The 25,876-nt window shown below is 37.1% G+C and overlaps 1 protein-coding gene across 7 annotated transcripts in view; it reads right to left on the bottom strand.

The window, feature by feature from the left end:
* SYTL5 (synaptotagmin like 5) overlaps nt 1–25,876 on the bottom strand; it is a 2,413,062-nt gene that overhangs the window by 630,824 nt on the left and 1,756,362 nt on the right. For all 7 annotated transcript variants that reach the window (XM_044072411.1, XM_044072417.1, XM_044072414.1 and 4 more), the window contains one exon: nt 20,389–20,504. In XM_044072411.1, coding sequence (XP_043928346.1) covers nt 20,389–20,504 — 116 coding nt within the window. The remainder of the gene's footprint in view (nt 1–20,388; nt 20,505–25,876) is intronic.

Raw genomic sequence — 25,876 nt, 5'->3', positions numbered from 1 at the left:
GAAGCCAATAATCTTTTCTTTCTACCTAGACATCATTCTTGAGGAAGGAAGGAATTCATTTAGGATTAGTGTCTTGTCTATATTTGTCACTTACCTGGAAAATTCCAATATGTCTTATTGCATGTTTTGCAATGAGACAGCTGTGTCCCATGTCTCGTCTTCACTAGCAGAGTCAGATCTAGTTTAAGCTAGTCACAGTCTGGAGACATGCTTACAACATTTGAAGATAGCCAGAAAAGGTTTTACTTCTAGCAATAGAAAACAGTTACAGAAAGCTCAACACAGTGCATCATCCAGTAAAAACTCACACAAATTTAACCTCGGTAGCTAATACAAGTCTCGATCTAGTCTGTTTTTCAATTCTGTCATCAGAAACAAACAAGAATTTAAATTAAAGGCAGGGTGACTAAAATCAGCTAGAAACAGCATGGGCTGCATAAGTATACTTGATATTAAGCTAACACCAGCAAAAGATACTTTGCCTGGTGGAATTGGCTTTAGTAGCAGAGTCAGATGAAGTTTAAGCTAGTCACATTCAGGAACATTGCTTATATACTGACAGATTTGTGCGTTTCAATATAAATTCATGTGTTGTACAGAGGATAGTCAACTGGCTGTCTAAGAGAATCAATGTGCTTGAAAACAAAACAGTTACCAGTAGTGTACCAAAAGGTTCAGTCTTGGCTCTCCACTATTAGGCTTCAGTATCTCAAACTTTCAAGCCTACACTACTGGCCTAAGCTTATACAAATTTGCTGATGATGGTAAATGTGATGTTGTTATTCATTCTTCCACTGATTCCCAGTTGTTCCAGACTATGTTAGCAATTGGAGCAAGGGCAATTCTCAGTGTAAACATAAACATATAGTACAGATTCATTTGGTAAACAAAATATTTCCATATCATGCCATATAGGCGACACACTCATACAATCAAAGACTGCTGTATATGATATAGGCAATCTTGTGGACGATTCCTCATCATTTGACCATAATGTCTCTGTGGTAGCTTGGACATCCTTCTGTCTAGGTCAACTAATTTCCAAATGTATCTCCTCTTAATCCAAAAAGCCTTAATTTCCCATAATTCTTGTCTTACCAGACTAATTATTGGATAGAATGTTTCATTTTACTTGTATTTGCTGAAATGTATCACTCAGTTTGAGAAACTCAGAAACTTCGAACTAAATTGATCAATGGTAACATGACCTTCGTTTATCTGGAGACTGTCAGACCTATACTTTGTCCATTATTGACTCTTCTGTGGATAAGTGCATCTAGTCTTTCATACCATGAAAGAACTGACATTCAGTTCCCTTTTATTCCATTGCAGAACAAATGGTTAATTAAATATGCAATTAAAGGACCTGAACATTTCAATACCAACCTCACTTCCTCCTAGAATTTAAATAACTTCAAAACTCCACTAAAAAATTAGCAACAAAGGACCACAAAGCCCACTACAGAAAACTTCAGTCCTTACACTCATCAAATCCCAAAAAATTCTGGGACTCCATCTCTTCCCTTCTACACCATGGTAATACAGCTAACCCCTGTACAGATCCCAACCTCTCCAACCTTGAAACATCCACCCTATTCAAATCATTCTTTGTGGACTGTATTGCAAAACTATACACCTCCTTCCTGGACACCCCCCTTCCAACCCTATCCCCTCCTGCCCCAGCCATCATCCCAATCACCATCCTACCTCCTCCCCTTTCAACCTAACTCCTATCCCCACAACTACAATAAAAAGACTTCTCCTTAAACTTAAACCCTGTCGCAATGCACCAGACAATCTCCCTTCAACCTTCCTCAAACAATCTGCAGATTCCATGGCCTATCCCATCTCTATTCTTATGAATAGATCAATACAAGAATCCTATGTCCCTACTATCTGGCACCATGCCTACATCATCCCTCTCCACAAAGGTGGCAAGAGCACAGATACTACCAATTTCAGACCTATTGCTATCCTTTCCCCTGTATCTAAAATACTTGAAAAAAATATCCAGGCTCAACCTATGACACACCTAACCCTAAATAATCTCCTATTTCCTACTAAACATGGCTACTACCCTGGCCACAGTACCATGACTGCCCTTCTTGGGTTCCTATCAGTGTCTTAAACGCTGACAATATTGAATGCAATAGTGCATACGCGAGATTGACAAAAGTGCAGAACATCAAACGGGTACATGAAAATCTCTGTAAGGGGAGATTTCCATTTACTACAATGTAGTGCGGTCTCGGAGTTGGTATATTTAAGTAGCAGGAGGTGTGGGGGGTGTGGGTTAGGGAGGAACTCTGCTTCACATGCACAGGGAGCCTGCTCCATAGACAGGGTTGTCTCTGGGGATACATACCTGTCTCCAGCAGGTCCTATTTATATCACAGGCAAGGTTTATGTCTTTAGAATGGGTAATTCTGGTGCTGTTTGTTTTGTGGACATGCAGGATGTCCATCAGAGTAGGATCTGACAATGCCCTTTGTACCAGGCATAAATCTCCCCTCAAAAGCCTGTAGATAACAGAATACAGGGATAGGGCCTTGAGGCATTCTGCATAAGACATTTTACTTATGCCCTGTATTCTTTTAGTGAAAAACCTCTGTGGACATTCCAATTGGTGGATATGCCTTGTTAGGTGCATGCCAAAGGGGGCACTGTACTCAATGATAGGTCTGATGAATATCGAGTACAGTTGAACAATGAGTTCCTTGGATTTAGATGCCATACCTTTGTTTATACGTTATGCAACACAGAATGATTTCCTCACTACTGTAGACATGTGGTGGTCAAAGGCTAGATTACTATCTACAGTATGTGTGCCACTAAGTCCCTGAATAATGGATCAACTCTAAGGGGTGTGTTGTTAATATGATAGTTATCAGGGATGGGTGACTTCCCAAAGGATACTAGTATGCATTTCTTGGCATTTAGTTTTAGTCCATGGCTCTGATTCCAGCTGTTTGTCTGTGTCAGCCCCTCCTGGAGAACATTTGTGTCAGGGTGGGATCCAATGACAGCAATCATCAGCAAATTTAGTCAGCCAGAGACTACTGACATTGGCCTTGACTTCAGAGACATAAATGCCAAACAAGAGTGGCCTGGGTCCTGTCTGTGAGCCAGTTGGCTATCTACTGGGTGATACACAAGTTTGTACCTAACCTCTTGAGTTTGTCAACAATGCCTGAGTAGGCTACTGTGTCAAATGCCTTGGCCATGTCAAGGTAGGCAGTGTGAACCATGTTTCCCTCACCCATTGCTTTGGTTACCTTCTCAAAGAAATCCACCGGGTGGAGTAGGCATGATCTGCCCTTGACGAAACCAGACTAGGTTGGGTCCAGTGTCTAGAGGTTTATTTATATTGATCATTTCCATGATAATTCTTTCCATGGCTTTACATATAAGACTAGTGCGACTTATGGGTCTGTAGTTTCCAGAGTCTGTAGATGGCCCACCTTTGTGCAGAGGGATGAATGTTGCTGTTCTCCATTCATGAGGCACAAAGCCTGTTTGGAGGCTACAATTAAATAGTAATTCCAGAGGCCATGATAGGTCATGTTTCATGCTATTTAGAAGGCAATCTGGGATACTGTCTGTGCTCATTGATGCAATGTTCTTGGTCTTAGAGAGAACATTAAGCACCTGTTCCCTAGTGATAGTAGGAGGAGTTATATTTGATGATATTTCCTGAGGGAAGGTTGAGGGGGAGAGTGGAGTAAAGTTGGAGCTGAATTTATCAACCAGGAGGTTTGCTATATCTTCTGGCTCAGTATAGGTGGCTCCATTTACAATGAGCTCTGCACACAATTATGTATTGCCTTTGAGGTTGAGGACATAGCTAAAGAATGCTTTGTGGTTGTACTTGGCCTGGGAAGCCAAACTTAACTCAAATTTGGTTATGGTAGACTTCATTTGTCCTCTGAGTCATTTGTTTAGTTTAATGAGAGTACTTTTATCCTGCTGGGTACTACACCTCCTGATTTTTGCCATGATTTTCTTTCTGTTATACAACCTATTGATTTTGTGATTCCACCAGGGTGGCTTTTTTTTAGTTAGTTCTGTATTTTTTCCTGATAGGTACAGCTGCTTCTATGCAGCTAATAACATGCTTGTACAGGGTTTCTGTGAACAGTTCTGCATAGGCAGCAGTGTTCTCATGGTTTATAGCAGTTTGAAATATTTGTCAGGTTACCACTTAATATCAGAAGGTTAGCCTTAGAGTAGTTCCTCAATATCTAGGTTTAGCTGGGGGTCCAGGTTTTATTTTTACTTCAAAGGAGACCATTTTGTAGTCTGACCTTACCAGGGAAGACATTACAGTAGGGGGTGTGCATCACTCTCCTGTATTAGTGAGGACAAGATCCAGTATGGTTGTACCCCTGGTTGGTGTATTGACTATCTGTTCCAGGCAGTTTGTATTTACAAAATCCAGGAATCTCTGTGCCTGTACAGTTGGTGTTGTATAGGATTCCCAGTTAATAATGGGGTAATTAAAGTCACCCATGAATATGATATTGGGTTGGGTCACAGAATGGCACCTATAGCTTGCAAGGAAATGGTATTGGATTTTGACTATGGTGATCTGAACATGAAGCAGCACAAGTGCATTGTCCTGTTTGACAAGCCTTGAAGTAATATTTATTTCTGATGTAAATAGAGACACCTCCACCGTTAGTCACTGTGTGTGAAGTAGCTGGTCTAAATGTGTGGAAGGCATTATCGCCTTGCACTGTTAGTGTGCTCTTTGGGGCTTTAAACCATGTCTCGGTGATCGCACAGATGTTAGCATTCTGTAGGGTGAAGAGAGCTTTTAGGGATGTGGAGGTTTTTGTTTAGACTCCTAGCATTGCGCAGTAATACCTTTAGATTTTCTTGGTTTTGATTTGCTATATCAGAAGTACTTTAATTTCGCATTGCATAAAAAAAGGCACTATGGGGGAAGACAATGGTTTAGTTAATATGCAAAAGCCTAATGGGGAGAGGTACAGACTATCACTGGCAAAGCAGCGTGGTATGTTAATCATCTCCTTCCATGCTGACAAATATTGCAATCCCTTAAAATGACACCAGAAACTAAGCCAACTATTAAAGTTAATCATCTTTTGTTCTTATTGTAGCATCATCCTTGGTGAAGGTAAAATGCTGCTCAGTGCTAGGTTCATACCAGCCTGAGACACATATTCTGAGAGCTCCATGATGTCTCTCTTCATATAGGCTAGGGAGGTATGTCTTAGGTCATTTACTCCCACATGTACTATGACTGAGTCATAGCGGTACTTGTGGTCCAATGACCTGAGTGTGCACATAATGTGGTGGATCCTAGCCCCTGATAAGCAACTGAGTGTGACTTTCTCCTTACTCAGCCTAGTGAGAGGTACGTTAGTGTGTCTCACGATGGAGAATCCAATGACTAGAATGTTGGATTGTGTAGTGTCTTGCCTTATGGGCTTAGAGGCAGAGGCTCCATGAGATGTAGCTTTATGTGTTGATGTGGGTGTTGTTTTGAAAGAGTGCATTTGGGGCTGCTGAGAATATTTATGTGTACTTCATCTAGAAGGTCTTTGTGGTTTAGGAAGGTTACATTTAAGTGCGTCAGCATACGTGAGTCGATATGTCTGCTTTGAATTGTGTGTGATGGCTGCACCATGTGTACTATTGACAACCTTTTTGACATTAGGAGTACATTTATGTGAGATCTTTGCCTCCAGTGACATTGTGTAAATACATCTCTCATATACCATATCAGTTTGTTTGAGAATTAACTGGTTGTCAGTAAACATGAGGGTATTTCTACATTCCCTCAGGATGCCCATACCACCAAGCTGGTAACAGAGACAGTGGGAAAGTTCATATCCATGGCAACAGACCCTTTTATACTGATTAGACAACTGGTGTGAGAATATCAATGTCTGGAGTATCCGGTTTGCAGCTATGGTGATAGTGCTTGTCACTGCAAACTAGTTATCCTGTGTGCAAAAATGTCACTCAAGGTGTCTGAGTCTGTACAGAGCACTGCCAAACACTTGAGGGGAAGCTAATACGTATACCCTGAAAATTTAACGATGAAGTATTTAGGCAGATATTTTGAAGTTAGAAACAAATCTAACAGTACCTAGTGAAATCAAAGAATTAGCTTGTCAAGAATGATGAAAAGAGGGGAGTCGCAAGAATGGCTACTGCCTGGTTACTTCTAGTGCTGGTCTCACCACAGCTTCCCTCTGCTGGGATACAGCTCCTTTGCTTCTTCTCTCACCAGAAGCAAAACGTTAGTACCAATCCCAAGATAAGAAGCAGGCCACAGCCAGTCTGGGGATGCATCAACAGTCTTGTCCCAGATGATGCAAGTTAAAGAACCTACATCTTCATCAGCAGATAAACTAGACATGTTAGTACAAAAGGTTATATCTCAATTTATCACCCACTTTACAACAACCGTCCTCTACATGTTAAGTACAGTAGTACTTTTGCCACCTTCACAGTATCTGTAGATAGCTGTATGGGTATCCTCTAATTCTCCCTTGGTCTGTCCTGTGCTACTGTCCTCAGTGCTAGAAAGAACTTCTGAATATGGTTTACTGGCAAGATGGGTAATGGTCTGTAGACTGACTGCCTAGTAGTAACCTATGAACCTATAAAAGATCCAGATAAACTGAAGAACCAATATTCTTACACGGAAACTCGATCAGTCCAAATCAGTCCAACCAAGGAACTTCTCAAATATACCATTTATTAGACACACAATTCACAATTGTAGACAAGTTGACCTAGGTTTCGTCTTGAACTTATACAGACTTCATCAGAACTAACACATCATACTGAAACCACTTCCCTTTATAACACTCCCAGGTTAATTGATTAATTACACTCCCACAAAATTAAAGACACATACCCATCAGACCATACATATACCTAAAAACATATATAAGCTAAAACCATGAATAAAAACATACTACAATATTACATAAAAATAAACATATAAAAATATGTGAGATAAAATCAGTACAAAATGAATAATAAAATAATTTGATTTGTTAATCCATCAATATAAATTACAAAATGTCTAGATAAAAACAAATTTTATGGCAAAAATTTTAGCCCAGTATATATCTTAACTTTAGTAATGGGGCTAAACTAATATGGTCATTAATTCCAGGATAACTAGTGGCATTTAACCTTATTTGCCACTTAGTTTCACTAATATCTAAATGGACATCCAATATATGCCCTTGATTATCCTTAATAACTTGCTGAATAATACAAAATTGGAATTCGTGACCTATATTTATCATAATATGTCTTGCCAGTGCATTAGTATTTTTCATATGTTTAATGTCCAGCAAATGCTCCCCTATCCTTTCTCTAAGTGTACGACAGGTTTTTCCAATATAAAACGCTGGACACTGATTGCACTTAGCTAAATACACCACATTTCTGCTATAGCAATCATAATGTCTACTAATAAATATAATTTCTTTCCCTAATTTAATCCTATTTCCTGATGTAAGAATATACTTGCATTTATTACATCTGCCACACTTAAAATTCCCAACCGGCCTACAAGACCTAGATGTCAATTTTAGCTTACTACCCTCTAATAGTTTTTTAAAAGATTTATCCTTTCTATATACATTAGTAGGAGAGGCCCTTAATTTACTATATACACTAGTATCTAATTTCAATAAATCCCAATTCCTCTATATTATCCTCACCATAGATTCCGTGTCACAATTATATGTGGTTATAAAAATCAAACCTTCCTTGATTTTATTTTCCTTTTTCACTTCAAATTCAACCAACAACTCACCTATGTCTGTACCATTTTTTAATATGGGCTGATAAATCCCTCTCTTTCTTTTATCTATAATCTCCACCTTAATAGCTTGTACCAGGGTCTCGGGGTAACCTCTTTTCAAAAACATTCCTGTAATAAAATCTAGTTCCTTTTCAAAATTTAAGTAGTTATTAATCATTCTGGCAGCCCTGACCATCTGCCCTTTAATTATAGCCCTTTTCTGGTGGTCAGGGTGCCAGCTCTGATATTCCAAATAAAAATTTGAAAAGGTAGATTTTCTATAAATATTTGATAAAAGACTCCTTTTATCATTATCAACTGTCAAATGGACATCTAAATAATTTATTTCAGTATAACTATAAACAAAGGCAATTTTTAAAAAATCGACCGAACTGTTAATATATTCCAGGAATGCTTCCAACCTCTGAATGTCACCATCCCAAATTATAAAAATATTATCCAAAAATCACATATATTTCTGGATGAATTTATTAAAATCACTTTGAAACATATATTCTTGTTCCCAATAGGACATAACATAATTTGCATAAACAGGGGCACAAGCTGCCCCCATTGCTACTCCAGTAGCCTGCTTATAGTAGCTGCCCTCAAAAAACAAAAAATTGTTGTTTAATACCATGTCCATAAGGGATACAAAAACATTTATTTGATCCTGATCAAATGACCCTATCTTATTTAGCTGATTCTCCAACCATTCTAGCCCAATACTATTAGGAATCACTGAATATAAATTACAAACATCAATAGTAAGTAAAATAGTTGAAGGGCCTATTCTCACATCATTTAGTTGGGATAAAAAATGCCATGAGTCCTTAATAATGTAATTGAACATTTTTAACCCCCCTTGGAGATGAAAATCTAAATATTTACTTATAAAGCAAGTTTTATTCCTTTTACCATCCACAATCGGTCTGAAAGAAACATCAATCAGACCCTTGTGAATTTTAGGAATGCCAAAAATATTGCTTATTACCGGAAAATTATTCACCAAATACTCAAAATCCATTTCATTGATTTGTCCATGATAAAGCATATCCTTTAGCATCAGGTCGATCTTTGAATAGGCCACATGAATTTCATTTAAAGTTATTTCTTCATATGCTTCCCCTGTTAACATCCTAAACATATAGTCTGAGTAGTCATTTTTTCCATAATCACTATTCCATTGCCCTTGTCAGGCTTCATAAAACTAATGTCCTTATTTGTGATAAGCTCATTAAGCACTACAACTTCATCATCAGTCAAATTACTATACACATTTTTCACTTTGTTATTCATATTGCCTTTGAAATATTCCCGCATTTCTAACTCACAGGCCTTCTCAAACATCATCACTGTATTATTTGTGATAGGATTAAATTTGCTAGGTCTCTTTAGAACACTAGTATTTACGTGTCCATCCTGTAAAAAACTCATTTTAATATTCATTTTCCTAGTTAAGTACTTTAAGTCAATAAGCACGTCAGTAATATTACCTTTCCTACCAGGAATAAAGGTAAATCCTTTAGATAATAATTCAGCGTGTTTAACCTCTATTGACTTACTAGAATAATTGTACACTTTAAAATCCCCATGTTGATTAAATATAATAATGGGTTCACTAGGGCCTGTAACATAATTCACTTCTTGTATTAAATCAATTAACCCGCAAATGTCTAAATTATTCTCGCTGTCTTCTAAAACGTTTATAACATTATTCATATCAGTATTGCTATTAAATAACAATCCAGCCTTATCATTTACTAAATGCAGATCAGTAATTATGCTAGTCTCAGGCGAAAAATTTGTTTCACTGTTAAAATAAACTTCATTTGTTCCATTAATAGTCACGCAATTGTTTGCATCACAATAATTTGATCCAGATAAAACCATTACATCTAAACCATCATTCATTGTGGTATCTACAGTCTGGTAAATACTTACATTTAATAACGAATCAGTCATTTCACTACTAGGGGGTCCATCCACCCCTTCAGCATCCATTACTACTGTTAATACCTCCATTGGTTGAAATTCTGCTAACTCGCCAGTGTTCCCTAACCGTAGTTTGTCTTCAATTCTACCACCCACACTTGATGTTCTCGACCGAACCGTCATATGGGCCAAACCACCTGACACTTCTATCTCCAGTTCTGGTGAAAATCCTCGTGCTGTTTTCGTTGCGGACCCCATTTCTTAGGTCTGGCTCCCTGGTCCACATGTCTCTCAGTCTCCTCTCTCATCCATTGTGAGTAGTTCCCTTCTTGGTTACGCAACCGTTCAGGACACCTCGGACCCTCTTCCATAGCGTGTTCGTCATGCTGGAGATGCGCGTCCCTTCGTGATGACATCATGTCCCCTTCTTTTTCATTTAGATTACCAGTTGCTGATTCCATGTAATTACGATTACCCTTAGACAAGGGATACACCCTCTGATTACGATATTCGTCAGTATCCCTCTGTATTTTACGTGTTTTCCTTTGGAATATAGTATAACAGTCATTTTCAACTGTATTTAAAATGTTTTGATAATTGGTTAAATAATGCTCAAAATTCAAATCACTTAGTATAGTGTCATTGTCCTGCTCCAATTCATTCATTAAACGAGCTATAACTTCGTCATTGTATTTTATCATTATTCTCATTAACTCCAACCCTGTTTGATCAAAAAGCTTATGTACTTCCTGGATCATTGCCTCATTCCCAGAAATACCATTTGGATATCTCCATAATCTTAGTCCCTGAGGCACTAGTTCTAGTTCAATATTCCTACTCAGATATCCGTTTTCTAACTGGAGCTTTTTCATAGTATGCAATTTCTTTTCAAAACTTTTTAATTGTTCTACTAAAGTCAGGTTAACTTTTGAGCCTGTTTTATGACTATTTGAACCATTCTGAAAATCAAATTTTAGATTTTTCCACTGCATTTTATCCAAATGATTTTCCATAAAACCACTAGCTGCTAAAACATTTCTCTTACCGGTCTGTACATTGACATGTTCATTGGCATTCGCCTCCTTATTAACAGACTTATTACTTGTTGTGGGAGTAGGCTGTGTTAACGGTAAGCCCAGACTACCTAGACTACCCAAATGTTTGGGGGAGCCAAGGGATGATGCCTGTTGTTGCTCCACCAAAGTTTTGATTTGCTCCGTATGCTCACACAATTGTTCATTAATTTTGAGTAGTAGCTCCATGATGTCTGAATTGGCCGCTCCAGATTCCATGATGCCAAACAAAAAAATCCAGATAAACTGAAGAACCAATATTCTTACACGGAAACTCGATCAGTCCAAATCAGTCCAACCAAGGAACTTCTCAAATATACCATTTATTAGACACACAATTCACAATTGTAGACAAGTTGACCTAGGTTTCGTTTTGAACTTATACAGACTTCATCAGAACTAACAGATCATACTGAAACCACTTCCCTTTATAACACTCCCAGGTTAATTGATTAATTACACTCCCACAAAATTAAAGACACATACCCATCAGACCATACATATACCTAAAAACATATATAAGCTAAAACCATGAATAAAAACATACTATAATATTACATAAAAATAAACATATAAAAATATGTGAGATAAAATCAGTACAAAATGAATAATAAAATAATTTGATTTGTTAATTCAACAATATAAATTACAAAATGTCTAGATAAAAACAAATTTTATGGCAGAAATTTTAGCCCAGTATATATCTTAACTTTAGTAATGGGGCTAAACTAATATGGTCATTAATTCCAGAATAACTAGTGGCATTTAACCTTATTTGCCACTTAGTTTCACTAATATCTAATTGGACATCCAATATATGCCCTTGATTATCCTTAATAACTTGCTAAATAATACAAAATTGGAATTCGTGACCTATAGTTATCTTAATATGTCTTGCCAGTGCATTAGTATTTTTCATATGTTTAATGTCCAGCAAATGCTCCCCTATCCTTTCTCTAAGTGTACGATAGGTTTTTTCAATATAAAACGCTGGACACTGATTGCACTTAGCTAAATACACCACATTTCTGCTATAGCAATCATAATGTCAACTAATAAATATAATTTCTTCCCCTAATTTAATCCTATTTCCTGATGTAGGAATATACTTGCATTTATTACATCTGCCACACTTAAAATTCCCAACCGGCCTACAAGACCTAGATGTCAGTTTTAACTTACTACCCTCTAATAATATAAAAGATGTTCACAAAATGATTACAGTACCAGATTTAAATTCAGCTATCTTCTCAGTAACAGAGATATGTATATCAGTCTGATATTGTGGTAGAACAATGTAGATGGGTAGTGTTTCTCTATTACAGTAATAACTGCCTGGCTTATTTAGGTAATTATTATTATTATTATTAATATTATTATAGTATTTTATAACAGGAGTATAGTATGGATGATCTGTAAAACCTAAAGAATACTGAGAAAGTTCATGAGGGCTTTATCACATGAAAAACATTTTCCTCTACTTACAAAACTATTCTGAGAATTAAGTTTTACAGTATATTTTTAATGCTTTGACTTGGGAAGGGCATGACTGTTCCTTAAAAAGTAATTTTTATATGGGAATATTTATGGTCTGGTATGTCTTTTCTTATGAGAGCCTTGTACTTTAACTGATGAATTGAGGACACTGAAGAAGACAGAAGGACAAAAGGCAACATTTGTCACCACATATACTTACAAGGTTCATCTATAATATGTATAAACTTATTTTTTCTATATAGCTTCTCAAGTGGTCATGGAAAATAATACTAGTATATTAACATCTGATTTCAGAAGTGACTAGAAGAATATATGGTATTTTGTTTCATCTCCATCCATGAAAGTGCTGGAATTTAATACTGTTTGAATGTAGTTATTCAAGACAACCCAACACCATATACATGGAGTCTTGCAAGTACCAGGATTATATTAATTTGAGAAAGTTCATACACTATATCCCTCTGTCAGTAGTCTAAACTATGTACTTAGGGTAGAACTGACACTACATCACTCCCATCATATTTATTTATTTTATTATTTTATACATTTTTAATTGGGTATACTTGCTTGAAACAAGTGTCCCTTTTTAGGGGCAACCTGGGAGCACTGTCTTGTTAAGAGACTTGCTCAAAGTTACAGTGCAGGCAAATGATGGTGGAAGGAATCTAACCATGTACCTCTGACTAAAGGAATCAGCTTGCTAACTTAGCTGATTCCTAATCCACTGAACTAACTGCCAGACTGTCATAAGAAAGGCCAAGAAGACTTTAGTGGTTTCCCTATATATCATCAAGTCCATATTCAATGAGACCTAATTTTTAGTGAGTCAATAGTTTGAATCTAGTACAGTGAACATGCTAGAAACTACACAAATATATTTTTTAGAATGATAAGTCTCCATACTCCACATACAGGAGAACTTGCCCACTGCAACTGTTTAATAATCAAAGCCAACTCTGAAGTCACAAAAACTAAGGACAAGTTATAAACTGTGAAATTCTGAGAACCTTAGCGATATCAACTTGAAATATTCGATCTTGGTAAAACTGGATAAGATCAAACCAATAAATATCACTTTAAGAATAGAGCACTTATTTCTCCTTCACGAGTAGGAAATCATCTATTTAAAGGGTCACATTGAGCTTAGAATGGTCAGAATTAATGTGATTGATAAAAAGAGACAAAATATTATGATCAAGAATGGATCTCTGGAAAACTTTGGAGTGCTGAAAATAATTTGAAGTGAGGAAGCACCTGAAGACAGTTTGGCTGGACCTTTTACAAAGGTAGTTTCTAGACCAAATCGTGTCTTCTTTTTTTTTTTTGTTTGATAAACCAATAACAAAGAGTGAGATGAGCATGATCTGCATGGTCAAAAGCCCTCTTAAGATTGTCAAAATAATTGCAGTGAAGACCCTTATCCAAACTTTATAAATAAGGTCAGTAGCCTGCAATATGGAAGTGTGGTCATGTTGAAACCTGACATGAAAACATGACAGACTAGACTATGAATCTTGAGAATGAGGATACGGGGGTTTATATTATATTTCACCTGCACTGCATAATATACATGTATGCCAATGCAGCTGACTAGACGACTGTAGTACAGATGTCTTCCCCCATGCCACAGCATAGCACCACCGCAGATAGGATGCAGTTAGAATGAAGAAGCACCATTCTATCATTACTTCAGATACCTTGGAACCTCAAGGTCAACAAGGAGAGGAAGGGTGGATGTATATTGTCTCTCAAGTTGGCACCAGTTACCGCTCAGAAGAAGCAGTTCAAGTGGCAGCATGCAGGACAGTGATAGGGCAATGATAATTGTTTCCTTTGATAAGCCAGTAACATACACATTAACATGATCTGAAAGGTCAAAGGTCCTAGAATAGCAGGTTGGAGGTTACATTGCCAGAAGTATTACTTGGGCCAGTAGCCAACACACTGAGGAGGAGATGATTAGGGAGTATAATGACTGACTGCAGATATGGACAAAGGGGACTTAGGACTGGTAGGAGAATCCAGAGTGCCCTAACAGATGAACTCCATGTCAGGTATTGACTCCATCTTAGGAATTCTAGTGGGCACAGAATTTCCTAAAAGTGTCCATTAGACTTCTCGGTAATATCGAAACTTAAGGTCAGTTTTATCATCCTTGCCAAGAACAAAATGGGCAGTGTATTGCACTCAGATCCTGAGTTATGGGATAGTTTTCTGGAATGTCTATGAAGCTGCTTCAAAGTCATTCTTCATAGCCTTGTTAAACCTTTCCCACCCCAGGCCTTCACTTTATTTCACAAGTGACTGCAGCTGCTTCATTTCTGGCTTGTTAATATATATTGGTCACATGAAAGCCTACCAAAGAATTACAAGGAAGTCTAATTTCTTTAACTTACTGGCTTCCTTCAGTGTTTTTGTCAGCCAGCGGGATCTAGGGTTACCACCATGACAAGCAGTAGTCACTTTTCAGCCACAGCTCATTCTCTTTGTCTGAGACACTGAGATTTTGAACCATGTCAATTCAAACTGCACATCCATGACTTCTTGCAGTATATTGGAGAAGCTTTACTGAGCGTGAACGATGGCCCAGTCTTACACAATGACATCTGCTAGGTGTTGCCACAATACTCTCACTGCACATTTGCATTTTCTCTGTCTAGCTAGCTGCTGTCCAAGCTGCCTGACTCAGCTCAACACCAAGTGATAATCAGTTTACAGCTCAGATCCTCTCTTGACCTGACTGTATGGATGAAAAGGCCTCAGGTGTGATGACATGGCTGCATGTCTTACCTGAAACAATGTTGTGTTATTTGACTGACTGTAGAATAGCTTAGTAAGAAATATTTATTTTGATTTATATTTTATTTTTTTGCCTGTGCTTTTTACTGTTTGTAGGAATAGAAGGTTAGCTTGTAGATGGGGAGATTCATTTTGATTTATATCTTACTGTTTCGCCTCTGATTTTCATTGTTTGTTGTTATTAGCAAACTCTTGCCATCCCAAGGGGCCTAGTCAATTGTAAATTTACACAGACTGTAGAGAGGACGATCCAAAAGTTATCTGAACAATCCTGTGATTTATTGATCTTTATTGTTATAACAAGGTGTGCCTGCAAGCAATAGTGAGCAGAAGCTACTATGTACGTTCACACACAATAAAAGGAAATCTAGCATTTGTGTGATTAGCACAACTGGTACAGTAGGTCAGATTGAAGACTTTAGTGTACTTAATTTAATATTTTGTTGCATATTGTTTTTATGTTTTTCACATAGAAGTTGACTTACAATTTCTTTGAATTCTGTGGTAACAAATTTTGTTTATTCTTTTGTTTTAGAATTCTTTACTTCTTTGTAGCTGAAAATAGATTCTTTAAATGATTATGTCAATAATGATTTGCTAAAACACAAGTGTCTTGCACAGCATACTAAATGCTATGCATAGGTAGCACCTGTTAACACTGGTGACTGGTGTTCCTCAGGTCAAAATTTAGATGATTTGCTGACCATAAGTAGTGATAACTCTAGACTTACTGATGATGACTGCACTTATACACTGGCCACAGCTTAGAGAACTGTTGTTGCATCTATTAATGATTAGGCTGATGAGATAAATAGTATTAGGCAAAATGCAAACATAGTACATTTAGGAAAGGAAGTGTCTATTGCCAGTAACAATCACACAACCCCTATTAAACAAGATAATACTAATGACAACTCTGGAATTCAGGACACAAGTATTCAGCAATCTGAGAATCAAAAACATATAGAAGAAAAAAACAGAAAGAAAAAGAAGTTCACAGCAAATAACAAGGAAGACAAATAAATTGATTAATGTCTATTATGTATATAGAAGTTACACTAAAATGGAGACTGCTTTGATTTTTCCAACAGAGAAGGTAGAAAAAGGCAAGGGGCATGTGAAAAGGATAAATCAAAATTGAACTCAGAAGGACTGAAGAACACTGTTGTAAAAAGAAAAGGAAAGAAAGATCGAAGTTGATAATTTGGCTCAAGCTTGGAAGCAAAAAGATGTCTGGATAAGAATTGTATGCTTACAAATGTAATAAGCAATGAAAACAGCGGGATTAATATGACTAATGGTGATGAAGATAATTCCTTTCTAACAACTGATAAAACAGATATCAGATGTTACTCAATTAGAAGTTAAAGATTCTTCAAATCTGATCAGAAATGATATACTTGTAATTGGAGATACAATTATTAGAGGAACTGATATTTACATCTGCAGAGAAGATAATGAACATTAAATAGTGCTGTGCTTGCCAGGATCAAAATTACAGGATGTGAGAAGGCCTTAGAATGTCTTAATGTAAGGAATTATGGAGCTGTTTTAATTCCTGTTGATACAAATGATCTCATCTGCAAGGGCTCTCGGACTGCTAGTAGGGAACTTACATCCTCTTAGATAGCTCAGCTTGTACAGGTGTTAGGACATATTTTTCACAAATCTCATATAGAAAGGAGTGTTGGGTCAGTGTGAATGAAAAATATTTTTGGGTAAATGCCTACATGAAAAAATGGACCATTTAAAAAAATGGAAATGTGTAGAGCATCTGAGCATAATTTTTGGCACACATGTTTAGACAGGATGGCATGCATTTGTAAAGACAAGGATAGAGAATTTTTGCAGAAGATATTTTGCAATATTTCACTAACACAAGAATTCCCAGATAGCAGCATTTGATGTATCTATCCTGGTTGTTAATGCTAGGAGCATTAGTAATTATTTTTTTTTTATTGGAATATTTGCTACATTCCCACAAAATTGTTTTGTGAAACATGGTTAAAGAACAATGAATGGAAACCAGTTCTAACAAAAAAATTAGTTGAAGGTGTTATGATAGGGATTAAAGATTGTTATGAAACCTGTGATAATTACATGTGCAATGATAACACCAATGCTGTAGGCTGTGTAACTGTGACAATAATGACAGCCATGGAGCATATAACAATTGTTGGGAGTGTACAGACCACCAAAGTCAAGTGCTGATGACCTAAAGGAATTCATAAACAATCTTGCATGAAACACAGGAGGGAAAAATAATAGTGGCTGGGGACTTAAATTTGCCAGAAACAAACTGGAATAATATTGATTCAACAACACTAGTAAGGAAATTATTTACAAGACATGTTCAGGAACAACAATTGCTTCAGACTGTAGTAAAGCCTATTAGGGTACAGAACATGCTAGATGTTGTTTGTGCTCCTAAGGAAATTACTTTTATTTCATTGCAGCTTTTATCACCATTGATTTGCAGTGATAATGGGGTTATAAAGATTAAATTGATGCTAGATAATTCTGCCAAACTGAAACCTAGGCAAATACACAGAAGAGTGATAACAGAACATATGGAAGCAAACAAGTCACTTTGTAAATCTAATTAAAAGTGATGTGTACAGTGGAGAAAACTGCAGAAGAAATATAACGAGTTTTGAAATGTAAATTCTTGAAAAGCAAAAAAATCAAAACTGTTTAACAGGATCTAGTCATTCAAGGTCAGGGGATATATTTCCATAAGAACAAGATACTTGATTAAGGTGAGAGTCAAAAAATATGAGAAAAGGAATAATGGTTGAATTATAATTTTGAAAAGTGAAATAAACAAACTGAACAAACTAAATATAGTGTGACACTATATCAAGAAAAAAATGAAGAAAATGTATTCAAAGATACTGAGCATAATAAGAAACAATTTTAAAGATATACAAGACATGGTAGGAGTAAAAGCATACAAACTGATAACCTGCAAATTCTAAAATGTACTCTCAAACACAACAGATTATAAATACATTTAGAAAATGTTATGCAAAGCAGTTTTGCTCTACAGTGGGGGTGACAAATTGTTCTAGTAATATCCAGGTAACTTTAGATACTGAAATTAGTTAGATTACACTGAAAAAGAACTATGCAAACTGAACTCCAGCAAAGCACAGGGAGGAGAAAGAATTAGCAATAATGACTTGAAGACACTTAAGCATGAACTTACGGTACCATTACATCTGTTATTCACTAGGGCATTTAAATACTGGCAGATTACTCAAGACTGGAGACAGGCACTTGTTAAACCTACCTTTACGAGAAAGAGAAAATGACAAACTTAGAGCCATACAGATTCAAAAGTACTCATTCATGTTGTGAAAAAATAATGGAGAAGGTTAATTCTGATAAATTATTGTCAGAACTGGAAATTTGGGACTGGAAACCCTATATCAGCATGCAATATATTTAGACCTGTTACCACCTGTAACATGATGTTATATAGCAATATAATAGCTGCTATAAATGAACAATTGTTTTGTAATGTAATGTAATATATATAGACTTAACTTCAGCATTTGATATAGTCATACAAAAAAGCCTGATGAAAAAAAATAGAACAACTAGATATTGATGTAATCTTGATAAAATGGATAGCTGCATGACTTACAAATAGGACATGGGAAATATCATACAGCATTTGGACAGGCAAAATTCTAGGTTACAGTCAGGATATCCAACAGGGCTCTGTTCATGCCTATACTTATTTAGGTTGTATCTTTCAGCTATATCTTTTTCATCTGAGGTGTTTTATAGTCTCTATGCAGATGACCTGAAATTGGGTAAACTGATTACATGTGTTTCAGATAAGGCATGTCTGCAAAAGAACTTGACTAAATTGATCATTTGGGCGCAGGAGAATAATATGTGGATAAATACATCAAAAATTAAGCATATGAGATTTGGCGAGACATAGATTGAAAGTTGATTAAAACTGCAGATTCATTTAATGACCTGGATATTTGGGTAAATCCAGCTTTTAGCTTTTTCTAATCATATCAACTAATTGGTTAATGATAGTTATAGATCTATAGGTTGTATAAAAAGTTTTATAAATTCTAGGAAACCAGAAATGATAAAATCATTGTTAGTTACATCAGACTCAAACCAATAATATGGAAGCCTTATTAAAAAAAAAAAAAAAAAAAAAAAAACTAGCATGAGTAAACTGGAAAGAGTACAGTGGAAATATGCCAAGGGCATCCATGGATGTGAAAATTTAAGTTATTATGAAAGACTAAAATATCTGAACTTGTACAGTGTTTCATACAGAAATTTAAGAGGAGACATTATTCAGGTATAAAGGGCATTTAGAGACAACTACCTCTGTAAATATTTGGGGTTATCAAAAAGTGGTACAGAATTTTAGAACAACTTATGTAGAAGATTCTATAGGAATGAAAATCATGTTGATTCTTGGTTTTTTTAAAAAGAAAGCTTTTTAATATGAGTTAATTCTGATTAAGTCACTTTAGAGACAAAAGTGCTAAATTCTAACAATAAAAGTTCTCTTGAACCACTTGGGCTAAAATGCATTTTTTTGCTACTTCTGAAGCATTTTCTGGGTTATATTTCATAATAGAAAAAAAATATGATGCCATCAGGAGCAATATATATCAGGATTCAGAAATCAACAGTATTAGAATGAATACCTTTTGAGGACTTTTACTAGTATTCATCTTTAATCTATATTCCAAGGCCAATGTGACCAGATTTCATTTTCTAGTAGCAGTGTCAGTAACTCAACAGATAACATTTTATTTTTGGTACTAGATGATCAAAAGGCTGTGATTTCTGTTACAACACCAGGCATTTGGATTAGTTTTCCAAATACTGACACCACAGTCAACACAAGGGGGGAGGGGGTTGCACTCCTTAGTGTGCTATCCATCAGAGGAGATGTTAAAACAAGATCCCATCTGTTTGAATTTGTGGTAGTTGAGGTGGATATAACAGATCCCTCAGGACTTGTAGACAGGGGTATAAGAAGTTCACTTGTGCCCATACCAAATTATGAATACCACCTAAGGTCTCCCCTGAAAACAGGTTATTGGTCTAATGGGATTAAGCTGATCAACAAAATGTGAGTAAAATAATACATTAACAAAAAGGCTAATATTTAGAATTTGTAAATTTGAATGGAATAAAAATTGTGTTTTTATTAAACTTAATACAAACAACCCAAAGTAGAGTTCTGAGTTTCAGAACTGATCAGTACACAGATAAGATATACATAGATTTTAGAACCTGTTGGTTTTCGCACAATGGACTTCCTCACAATATCACTTCCAAGGACTCCTGAAAGTGTATAACGATTTGCTCTTTCTTCAAAGAACCATTCACCGGTCACTATCCGTAGTTGTCTGTAAGAGAAGAGAACAAACTCCTTATGAAATTCTTCATCACAAAGCATACAGAGCAGTACTTCTACTTTATAAAATACAGCATTATCCTCAGTTCATCAAATTGTTTGGAATCTACTGAAAGCCATTAATAATTTTTAAGCAGTGGTCTAAATATCCAGAAAATGAAAACATAACTATAAAGTACAGCATTCTAAAATGCCACACAATATGCACAACAGCTTGAAAGACAGGAAATCACAAAAATACATGATATCACAGATCAATGACACAGAGAAACAACATTTTTGACTAAATATATAGATAAACATTGCAGGCTTGTGACTGTGGCAGGGATATGCTTCCTCTAAGTCAACAATACAGAATCAGATTAGTATGATGTTACATTTCTTTTTTACTGTAGTATTAAGAATGCCTTCACTAACATATAACTATAAAAACTTCAGATTTTTACACTGTATAGAAGAACTGTTAGCAAATGCTATAGCAGTTTAGCAGTTACCAGACCATACCTCCTAACTGTACTGAATTACTCATTTTTTACCAAGTTTTGGGGTCCAAATAATGGGGTGCCACGATTCCCGAGTGGCACCCCTTAATTTCCTATTTTCCCAGCTGTTTTATTTGAATTTTCTTTTCACGGCTTTTGAGCTGACACCATCATGTGCGCGATGACGTCAGCTCCATGAAACAGCCTGCCAGCCTGTCGGAAGTGAGCTCAAACAATAACGCAAGCTCATTTCTGGCCAGCAATGAGGGAATGGAGCTCTTTTTTAAGCTGCAGGAATAAGGAGAATGGAACTCGCAGTGAGCAGCAAAGTTAGAATGGACAGACAGCTGCAGAGGTAATGCTGAGTTAAATTTCCTTACTTAGCTTTCTGATTTTAGTGAGAACGGAGAAATACTGCTGTTGTGTAGTTCCTTAGCTTGCAGAGTTTTAGCTTTCCATTTTCAATGGTGTATATTATCTGTTTTCAATGAAGTGCGTATTATGCTGCTGTGTAAGTAAAGTGCCTTAGTGTTCCTTACCTAGCGTTCCTGTGTAAATAGAGTTAAGTTCTCTGGCATTCCTTGCTTTCCATTTTTGGAGAAATGCTGCTGTGTAGTTCCTTGGCTTGCAGAGTTTTAGCTTTTCATTTTTAACAGTGTGTATTATGCAGAATTTTAGCTTTCCATTTAACTTGCAGAAGTGTGCTTTCCATTTCTGGAGATTTCCCTAGAGTGCAGAGTTTTAGCTGTGTGTGTAGCTTTCCATTTTTAACAGTGTGTGCAGAGTTTTAGCTGTCTATTTTTATTAGCTTGTAAAAGTGTCCTTTCCTTCAGAGATGATTTCCTTAGAGTGCAAAGTTTTACCTTTCTATTTTTAACAGTGTGTGCAGAGTTAAGTAGCTTTCCGTTTTTGGAATTAGCTTGCAGCAGAGGTGTGTGCGTTTAAGTAGCTTTCCGTGTGTGTGTGTGTGTGTGTGTGTGTGTGTGTGTGTGTGTGTGTGTGTGTGTGTGCGCAGAGTTAAGTAGCTTTCCATTTTCAGAATTAGCTTGCAGCAGAGGTGTGTGTGTGTGTTTAAGTAGCTTTCCGTGCATGTGTGTGTGTGTGTGTGTGTGTGTGTGTGTGTGTGTGTGTGTGTGTGTGTGTGTGTGTGTGTGCAATCAGAGTTAAGTAGCTTTCTGTTTCCTGAATTAACTTGCAGCAGAGGTGTGTGTGTGTGTGTGTGTGTGTGTGTGTGTGTGTGTGTGTGTGTGTGTGTGTGTGTGTGCGTAGAGTTAAGTAGCTTTCCGTTTTCGGAATTAGCTTGCAGCAGAGGTGTGTGTGTTTAAGTTCCTCATAAAATCTGTGGTTTTCGGGATATTTGTGGCACATCAGTGATGGATTGAATTCACTAAATGACAGGCATTTGAATTTCAGACTTCATATTTTTAGAAAATAAATAGTAACACTGTATGTCCCTACCCACCACCACTTCCACATTTATGCCTCATATTTTGTTCTATTCCTCATAAAATCTGTGGTTTTCGGGATATTTGTGGCAGATCAGTGAAGGATTGAATTCACTAAATAATGACACGCATTTGAATTTCTGACTTCATTTTCAGAAAATAGTAACACAAAATCTTTTATTCTAGCAATTAAGTTTGTAATATCAGTATTTGAAATTTGTCCCTGTTTTGGGGGCTGTATTCCCCATTATTGGCTTTGTCCAGTTTTTTTTTTGTGCTAAGAGATTGAGAGTTCTGGTGAGAAGTGAGAACTGAATTCTGTATTCCCCCATTATTGGCTTTGTCCAGGCTTTTGTGCTAAGAGGTTGAGAGCTATGGTGAGAAGTGAGAACTGAATGACAGCCATTTAAGTTTCAGTCTTCCTGTCTTTTAGGAAATGGCTGATTTGGCATAGTGGCATATTGCTCTGACTATAGTGCACAGGGTTCTGGGTTCAAGACTTCGCAGTGAAATGCATGGTGTTATGGTAACATAACATTTTATTCTAGAAACTTTCCAAAATTATACAAGCAATGTTTAAAATGTGTCCCTGGTTTTTGGGCTTTTATCACTCTCCCCAATACATTCTGGCTTTTTCCAGATTTCTTGTGCTGCAAAGTTGAGAGATACAGTTGAGTGTCAAGTGGATTTTACAAGGAGCTGAGAGCTTCAGGGGAAGATAAGTTTAGTGTTGCTTATACTGAATCTGCTTGCATTGTTAATAGCATAACAGGTTAAGTACTTGCTTTTGATGCAGATTGCAGAAGGTTGTGGGTTCTACTCCCACAGTATGTAGATGCATTGCTGATACTGTACTGTGTTGTACTTTTAAAGGGGATGGGTGTAACAAGTCAAGGGTGTAGCTACGGATGCACATTAGTGTTTATGGTAAATGGAGTGAAATAGCAAGGTAATGGGACATTGGAATGGGTGCAGGGGGACTCTGGTGCCATATTTTGGTTGTCGGTTCTTCGGTTTGGGCTTGAAAGCTGGTATCCCACAATTCCATTGAAGTGGGCGGGGTTACATACTTATGTATGCAAATTGTATGTTAATCAGTGTACAGATTTGTACCTGTTTTTCATGAGCCTTGTCCAGATTTTTGATGTTTCCAGGTTGAGAGGTATGTACCACACACTGTATTTGATAAAGCAGTTTTGAGCCTCTAGATACAGTTGTTTTTCTTAGTCTTTTTATATATTTTTTGTTTTAATATTAGACAATGTAGCATCAGAAATAATATCCTAAAAGATAAGCCTTTGCCATAATATGTATTTATAAATATCACTAAATAACTACTCTACCCAAGCCCTCACATCCTCCATTTCTTAATTATTCTTACTCCGAGATCATGGCATCTTGTAAACAGAGCAAACTCAAAAAACATTAACAATTTACTTTACTTCTTCATACGATCAAAGGAGGTTACTAGGCTAATGGCACTAGGGCCCTTATAAGCCTAGTCAAGTACAACCCCTGTTCCCAAGAATATCAAGGTATTAAACAGAACTATGTCAACAACTACTGCCCCATCCAAGATGGACATAGGTGAAACTCCTGGGGTGAATTTGCAGTTTCCCAACAAATTATCCAAATTACCTTTAAATAGTGTGAGTGATGGGCTGTGCTTCACCTGGGTTGGAAGCTTATTCCAGAGGAGAGGTAACTTCTGTGAGACATATCTGTCTTTCCAGCAAGTCCTGTTGATGTCACAAACAAGGTTAGGTTCCCTAGAACAAGTGCATCTTATACCATTTGATTTACGAATGTGCAGCATTTCCATTAGAGCAGGATCTGAGATTGCTTTATAAGCAAGGCAGAGCTTACCTCTAAGTAGTCTGTAAAACACAGAATATAGTGACAGTGATTTCAGTCTGTCAATGTATGACATATGCTGAAGACCCTAAATTTTCATTGTAAGAAACCTCTGAGATCTTTTCAGGTGCTGCAGGTGCCTGATAAGCTACATACCAAAGGCAGCATTGTACTTTATTATTGGCCTGATGAGTGAGGAGTACAGGGGGGTTATAACCTCTTTTCTTATGGATGCAATGCCCTTAATTATGGGGTGGGCAATATAGGAAGTCTTTCTTACCAGTGTGGAGATGTGGTGGTGAAAGGAAAGGTTGCTGTCAATCTGTGTGCCCAAATCTCTCACCACTGATTGCGTGCTTATGGTGTTGTTATTAATGTCATAATCTGCAGGGACATTGCCCTTGCTGAAGGGGATGATAATGCATTTTTTTGCATTGAATTTTAGCCCATGACTTTGGCACCAGTCATTTGTCTGTGTAGGTCCCCCTTTTAGAATGTTGACATCATTTGGGGACTTGATGACTGCACCCAATTTGCAGTCATCAGCACACTTTGCCAGCCATAGGCCTTTTATTTTAACCTGTACATCCAAGAAGTAGATTGCAAACAATAGGGGCCCCATCAGGCTGGTGATGCCTGAGTGAGGAATAGTGGCAAAGGCTTTGGCCAGGTCCAAGTAGGCCATATGCATGGATTTGCCTTCATCCAGAACATTGATGATCAGCACACTTTGCCAGCCATAGGCCTTTTATTTTAACCTGTACATCCAAGAAGTAGATTGCAAACAATAGGGGCCCCATCAGGCTGGTGATGCCTGAGTGAGGAATAGTGGCAAAGGCTTTGGCCAGGTCCAAGTAGGTCATATGCATGGATTTGCCTTCATCCAGAACATTGATGACTGTCTCAAAGAAGTCCACCAAGTTCAAGAGGCAGGCTCTCCCTTTAACAAAGCCAAACTTGGTTTGGTTGAGTGTTTGAGGTCTCCTATATCTTCGTTGATATGGTCCATGATTATTATTTCCATAGCCTTACAGATTAGGCTGCTCAGGCTTATGGGTCTATAGTTCCCAGGGTCTGTGGAGGTGCCTCCTTTATGTAATGGAATGACAGTTGTTTTCCATTCAGCAGGTACAAAACCAGTGCTTAGACTGTGGTTAAAAAGAGTACCCAGTGGTGCAGCTAGTTCCTGTTTTAATCCATTTAGAATGCAGCCTGGGATATTATCAGGATGCGTAGAGGCTGTGTCTTTGGCTTTGGAGAGAGTGTTTATGACCTGCTCCTTGGAGATACTAGGTGGAGGGCAGGTGGTAAGGATGCTTTGGGGGATATGTGGCAGGGACAGGGAGAAGTTTTCACCGAACCTGTCAGCTCGCAGGTTGGCTATTTCTGCAGGTTTAGTATACGTGGTGCCATTAACAGCCAGTTTTGCACGGATCCTGAGTTTCTCCTTCAAAGTTCTAATGTAGCTAAAGAAGGCCTTATGGTTATTCTCAGTAAAGTAGGCTAATTTGGAATCATAGTTAGCTTTAGAATGCCTTACAAGGTGTCTTATTTGCTTTTTTAAGCCGAGGAGGGAATTCTTC

This window comes from Protopterus annectens, chromosome 5.part0 (assembly GCF_019279795.1).
Source record: "Protopterus annectens isolate FY-2018-M chromosome 5.part0, PAN1.0, whole genome shotgun sequence".
Lineage (NCBI taxonomy): Eukaryota > Metazoa > Chordata > Ceratodontiformes > Protopteridae > Protopterus > Protopterus annectens.
This window is presented reverse-complemented; position numbering and strand designations above follow the sequence as displayed.